The sequence below is a fragment of the Gadus chalcogrammus genome, chromosome 16, assembly GCF_026213295.1.
Source record: "Gadus chalcogrammus isolate NIFS_2021 chromosome 16, NIFS_Gcha_1.0, whole genome shotgun sequence".
Taxonomy (NCBI): domain Eukaryota; kingdom Metazoa; phylum Chordata; class Actinopteri; order Gadiformes; family Gadidae; genus Gadus; species Gadus chalcogrammus.
In genome coordinates, this window is record NC_079427.1 from 22,404,850 (window position 1) to 22,411,715 (window position 6,866).

At 43.2% G+C, this 6,866-nt stretch overlaps 1 protein-coding gene across 1 annotated transcript; it reads left to right on the forward strand.

Moving 5' to 3' along the window:
- The first annotated feature begins 489 nt into the window (after positions 1-489).
- On the forward strand, positions 490-6,304 carry lhx1a (LIM homeobox 1a). Its single transcript, XM_056612046.1, has 5 exons — positions 490-659; positions 2,160-2,383; positions 2,591-2,874; positions 4,569-4,734; positions 5,925-6,304. Exons 1-5 carry the CDS (start codon positions 490-492, stop codon positions 6,302-6,304), a joined length of 1,224 nt encoding a protein of 407 aa, XP_056468021.1.
- Positions 6,305-6,866: the final 562 nt, after the last annotated feature.

Genomic DNA, 6,866 nt, shown 5'->3' on the forward strand with positions numbered 1-6,866 from the left:
GGACAGTATCGCCTACACCACATCATTTAGACGCCTCATCCTGAAGTACAGACATCGTCGTGTTCTTTTCAGCACATGCGTCACTTTGAAGACCACGGAGACGCACGGTTGATTGTTTTCTCATTGGAGGCAATCTGTTTAGCGTTTTGTTTCTTCATTTGGTTAGGTCATATTATTGTGTATAGTGGACTGGCCCGCGGACTGGCTTGCGCGAGGACGTCTGGGTATCCACCGCCGCCGCCCGCTGCTCTGGACGCTACCTCCCCGGTGGGAACGTTACGCGCGCCGGGAGAAATCCGTGGTGACATCTGATCGACTGCTGGTTTGAATGCGTTGACCTGGGGACTCCGATTCGAAGGGAACCACATAGTCGGACGAAACAGTCGATCCTGGTTCGTCCTGTGCTGTTGATTTGTTGTCGAATCAAATAGAGAGAGAGGGAGAGAGGGAGGTGATCCACGTTATCACTGTGGGTGCATATCCAAAGTCATGGTACACTGCGCTGGGTGCGAGAGGCCTATTCTGGACCGGTTTCTCCTCAATGTTTTGGACAGAGCGTGGCACGTCAAGTGCGTTCAGTGCTGCGAATGTAAATGCAACTTGACTGAGAAATGCTTTTCCCGAGAGGGAAAACTGTACTGCAAAAACGACTTCTTTAGGTAAGCATACATTGAAATGTGGGCAGCCAAAGTGTTTTCTCCCCTTGCATTGTTGTTGAGCGTTCTTGACAGTTGAATTTGTTCCCTAAGAAATATAAAAATACAGACATTTTTTAATCAGCCAAACTTCCATTTTGTAACCAAAGAAATATAATGCATTGCATATAAAATATTGTCATATTGATTTTAGTATCTTGAATTTTGCTTGAATGAAACTATTCTATTTTCACACCTTTTTTTGTCAAGGCCTTGAATTTCAGTTAATATATAGATACAAAAATTAAAGTGCCATTGCATTAACTCGACGTAAGTAAAAAACGCTACGTAAGCCTGTCTGGCAGGATACAATTTACAATTTTGTAATCTTAATGTATGACCAACCTGTCCGTGCCTGTAGGCGTGAATGAGTATTCGGAGTAGATAAGCTTTGATTAGTACGCTAATTAAAAGCTTGTTAATTTGAACGCTTACGCAAAACAAAGGGCATCAGTTTTTACACGCGTGTGCCTGCCTCACAGTGGGGGGGGGGTTTCAAGGAAATCGCACTTTGTTTACAAAATCCAACGTGCCAGGGAAGCCGTCAGAATCAATACTTGACCAAGGCCCAAAAGAAAGAAGTGCAATCGCACGGTGGTAAAACGTCTGCACAGCGCCGTGTGTGTTTGCACAGTTCAAGTGAGAAGGACGTGATAAGTGGATTTGAATAATAAACTAGTTTAAAAGATCAAGTCCGCAGACATTGCAATCACGGACCCACAGCCATCAGGCTTTGTACGCCATTCAATACACATTATTTCACATTCGTCTGAAGAAACCTCCATTACAATTAACTACAATACCACGTATAGACATACATGTGTATTTCTTTGAAAAAACGTGTTTATTTTTTTGCAGCGTAAACATTAATAGTGAAGGCAATAAAATGCAACATAAACATGGCACACGGAACATTTCTTGTCCCAAACGAAATAATGTGTTTCCACAAGATTTTATTGTTTCAAAGCCGTTCAATACTTGTTTGGATTCAAATATCAGCTATTATTTAATGTGTTCTTATGTTGAACTCCGTTATCCAAATCAGAGCCAATATGCGTGGTAATAATTCCAAGACAATAATACTGAGGCATCGCATTTACAATAACAACAGAAACATCACCAATAGGCTACTACTTACAGGCCATATCTTAATCAGTATCATAATATCATGAATAAAAAATAATATATATATATAAATATGAAATATTTATAAAATATAAAATAATACAATTTAATAAAAATCGACTCAGCTTCATTCAGACTAATGCGTCGAGAGAATCCCAAATGTGTTGACGCGTAGCCCTGCTACGGACTCTGTCTCGTGAGTCCCTTGCAAGGGGAAGAGATGGATGATGGATGGATGGATGGATGGATGGATGGACGGATGGATGGATGGATGTGAATTGTAGTATCCGACTTTTCATGGTATAAGAATGTTTAACCGAAAAAGTATGTTTTCCACAGAAGGTTTGGCACAAAGTGCGCTGGGTGTTCCCAAGGCATCTCACCTAACGACCTGGTCCGGAGGGCGAGGAGCAAAGTGTTTCACCTCAACTGTTTCACCTGCATGATGTGCAATAAGCAGCTATCAACCGGAGAAGAGCTCTACATTATAGATGAAAACAAATTCGTTTGTAAGGAAGATTACCTAAACAACGCGAGCGTTAAAGACACCAACCTTCTCTCAGGTAGGCTTACGGATTACATTGCATTTCTTTGATTGCATGTTCATAAAGTCAGGCAATTACATTTCCAATAATGGCACAACGACCAATGGCAATGTAGGAGTAATTATACATTCAAATTGTGTGTATCAAAATGCTTATTTTGTTTGATAACCAGCCATTTTTCCCCAAATGCATATAAATTCATGTTTTATTGTTGTGCTCCCGCAGTAACGGCCTGCAGCGATCCGAGTCTATCGCCGGATTCTCAAGATCAGTTACAGGACGACGTCAATCTAAAGGACTCAGAAATAGCAGCTTTGTCTGACAAAGAAACGGGTAATAACGAAAATGACGACCAGAACCTCGGCGGTAAGCGACGCGGACCTCGGACCACCATCAAGGCCAAGCAGCTGGAGACACTGAAGGCGGCGTTCGCGGCCACGCCGAAGCCCACCCGACACATCAGGGAGCAGCTGGCCCAGGAGACGGGGCTGAACATGAGGGTCATTCAGGTAAAGACCGTTTATTTTTATAAATGTATTACTATTTGATCAGCAGATCTCAATGTCTGTTTATAAGTGAGTATCTGTATTCGAGTTGGCCTGTTACTTTGATGACTTCAGAGGTGTGTGGGCCCACACCCTGCAGCCCATGTGTTGGGGGTCGCGCTTGTGTTTCATGTAGTGTATCTCCCCCCCAGCTCAAACGCAAAGGGGTCTGTGTGTGCGCTCCTCTGCTCTGGGGGGAAAACACTCAGTCAAAGGACTGCCAAGAAGAAACCTGGTCAAACGTCGTCAGCTCAAAACATAAAAAGATCAAAATTGCATTGTCACATTGAATTCATTAGGCTAAGTATTGGCCGTCGCGGAGGTATATTTGGAAAGGGTCATTTATATGGGTATTGGCGCGCACCGCGGGTAAACAAGCCAATTGGCGGGGGAGCGTGTGGAGTGATGGGAGTCTTGGCAGAGCGTCGCCGTCACGTTTTGCGACCACATTTAGCCACGCTGTTACCATTTCCAGTCGAGTGGAAAGGCAGAAATCTGTCTCAGGGTCTTCAGATTGACTCTGCTTTGTTTGATTTACAGTGTGCTCGTCAATGTTCCATGATAGGGTTTATAATGCTCTTTAAATTAAGGTTATGATATAACAATATAATGGTAATAATAAAAAAATTATATTAATATAAGTAGGCCTAGTATAAGAAGGCCTATGATATGATGAATTTACATATTCTACTCAAATTAGTCTACATACATGTTGTTATCATTAAAAATGTAATGATACCAATTTTAATAATGATAATAGGCCTAATATGAATAGCCTATTTGTTGTCCTTTTTTAAATTTATTATTAATGTGGTTTTAAAACCATAGCCAACTTAGTCTATGGTTAAAGTAGCCTTTTAACTATAACATTTTAAATTCCCTGCTATAAGTTTTCTTTCTTTCTATTCAAATACTGTTTTTTGGGGGGGGATAAAATACAAGGTAACAAAACGCTAACATAATTGGTTTATTAAATGGTGATGCACAATATCCCTATTCACTTCTATAACCTTTCCGGGTTATCATGGATATGAACAGGCCAATGTAAGCAAAAAAGAGACCCCCCCCCCCCCCCTCCGGCGCGGGATGAGAGTGGGGCCTGACTGGTTTAACAATGCTCTCCAGACCAGTGAATATTGGTAACCACCCTTCTAATGGATGTTCATTTGCAAAGCAAAATCGATTTATTTTATGTGCCAAAGCTATAATTCCTAACATCTAATTCGGTCTTAAATATAGCTAAATTTCGCCGAACTCAAAGTCCAGGTGTTAGTGGTCAATTTTCTCAAATGAAGCAATGCTACAATAGCCTACAATCTTTTTTGGTTTATAACGATACTAAATTTAACATTTGTGTATAACGTAAAAGATAGTCCTATAACATCGATTGACATGCATTTTGATTATTGTTGTTATAAGTGTTGTATATTGTATTGTTGCTGTTGTCGTCGTTGTTAGTATTGAATACAAATATACAATTATGATTAATTGTACTTTTTTGGTCAGTAAAGCCGAACTACAAATTCCTCAAATCATCATCAGACGGACAGGCTCATCAGACTACAATACGACTGTGGCCAAAATAACGATTCAAATGCCCGTGCGGTTGTAGTAGGCCTATCATTTATGAAAGTACACGTTCTGTCTATGTTGTTTAGGTATGGTTCCAGAACAGGCGCTCCAAAGAGAGGCGCATGAAGCAGCTGAGCGCGCTGGGCGCGAGGAGACACGCGTTCTTCAGGAGCCCGAGGCGTATGAGGACGTTAGTGGACAGGCTCGAGCCCGGCGAGCTCATTCCGAACGGCCCCTTCTCTTATTACGGAGGTAAGAGACTACATGCACACGCGCCGATCGTTTTATAGTCAATGCATAATTTTTTCATTATCCGTTTAGGAAACAGTAGGAAGACAAACCTCAACACATTTCAACCGTTTACTTGGTGGACTAATTAATGGTCCCTAGGATGACAGACAGCCAGTAAGAAGGGCATTTAATGGTTATGCAGTGTGAAGGAAGTCCGCTAACCTACTTACCATCAAGGGTGTTGACAAAGCACTAAAACAATTGAAGTTAGAAATGTTAGCAATTATGTATTGTTGGTGCTATTTCCATACAATGACACATGGGCTCATGAACCTTATTAGGTTTGTTAACGCTTTAGGAAATCAATCCTTGTGTTTATGTCATCAAAATATTGTTAATTAGAAGAGTAAAGGACATATTTGATAAATATAATATTTAAATTAAGCAGGTACATTTCACTTTGTTATTTTTCCTCTTAATATTTAAAACAAAGGGAAATGAAAACTTTTCCTGATCCACAAAAGTATTTAAACACATTTTTACTTCATAGCACACCCTCCTTTCCATATTTGTCCCGATGCATTTTCAACATATGGGTATAAGTAGGCCTACCTAACATTTTGTCCTACTTCTTGAAGCTAAAGTCTAATAATATTCTCCTGAAAAAAAGTAATGGGTCTCCATAGGTAGGATAGCTGATGAAAAAAAACTATTTTAATTAATTTGTGGGGACGTTGTTCTTCCCACCCAATTGCAGTTCTGATTTAAGTGTTACAAGCTCTATGGCCAATTTACCAGGGAGGGTCTCTCTCTCCCTCTCTCTCTCGCTCTCTCTCTCTCTCTCTCTCTCTCTCTCTCTCTCTCTCTCTCTCTCTCTCTCTCTCTCTCTCTCTCTCTCTCTCTCTCTCTCTCTCTCTCTCTCTCTCTCTCTCTCTCTCTCCCCCCCCGTCTCTCTCTCTCTCTCTCTCCTCTCTCTCTCTCTCTCTCTCTCTCTCTCTCTCTCTTCTCTCTCTCTCTCTCCTCTCCTCTCTCTCTCTCTCTCTCTCTCTCTCTCTCTCTATCCAACCCTCAATCCCTCCCTCCCTCCCACCCCTTTCTTAATACAATCAAGCTATTACTACCAAATTAAATAGATCCTCTGTTTAGCTACCTCTTCCCCGCATTGCAGCCATTGTTTCAACACTAATACTGTTTTTCCCGTGGATTTGCAGATTATCAAAGCGAGTACTACGGGCCAGGAGGAAACTACGACTTCTTCCCTCAAGGGCCCCCGTCGTCCCAGGCCCAGACCCCGGTGGACCTCGCCTTCGTGCCCTCCTCGGGCCCCACGGGGACCCCACTGGGGGGCATGGAGCACCCCCTTCCCGGACACCACCCCTCCAGTGAGGTGCAGCGCTTCTCGGACATCATGTCCCACCACCCCGGGGACTCCCCCAGCCCGGAGCCCGGTATCCCGGGGGCCATGCACGGCCTCTCCTCCGAGGTGTTCGGCCCCAGCCCCCCCTTCACCTCGCTCTCGCTCAACGGCAGCGGATACAACAGCCACCTGTCCCACGCGCCCTCAGAAATGAACGAGGGCACGGTGTGGTAGCTCCCGGGGGGCCGGAGGGGCCGCTGGGGCCAGCGGAGCAGGGACTCACCAGAGAACACAGGGAGCGCGTCCAGGACACGGGGCATCGGGGCCGAGTGAGGGAGGCAAATGTATCAGTTTGTTTTGGTTTTGTTTCGGCGAGTAGGAAGGTGTCATTTGGTATTTATTTATTTATTTTTTGTGAATTCACTTGGGGGTTTTATGTGGCAGAGTATGGCATTAACACCGGATGGATGGTCTGAATACGTTTTTTATTTTTATTTTTTGGTATTGTGTCTAATGTCTGGATAGCATATATATTTATTTTTTATTTTCTTCTCTTCGAATCCCCAAATTGATTGATAGGGGGGGGGGCAGGCGTGTCCTGAGAGCCGGGACCCTTCATGACCTCTGTCAGCAGCCCAGTGTAGCAACCCAACCTCAAACACTCAACACTGGGAAGAAAAATACAACCTTTTCAAATCTCCCTAGTATGTTGTGAACATGAAAACATCATTAGCTACTGTCAACGACTCGGGCAGCTTTACCAGAGAGAGAGAGAGAGAGAGAGCGAGGACAGAGG

Excerpts from the sequence above, each read along its gene's own strand:
- lhx1a (XM_056612046.1), top strand. The coding sequence starts at position 490 with ATGGTACACTGCGCTGGGTGCGAGAGGCCTATTCTGGACCGGTTTCTC. Across the intron at positions 2,875-4,568 it reads TGAACATGAGGGTCATTCAG|GTATGGTTCCAGAACAGGCG; the intron begins GTAAAGACCGTT and ends TATGTTGTTTAG. Across the intron at positions 4,735-5,924 it reads CCCCTTCTCTTATTACGGAG|ATTATCAAAGCGAGTACTAC; the intron begins GTAAGAGACTAC and ends GTGGATTTGCAG.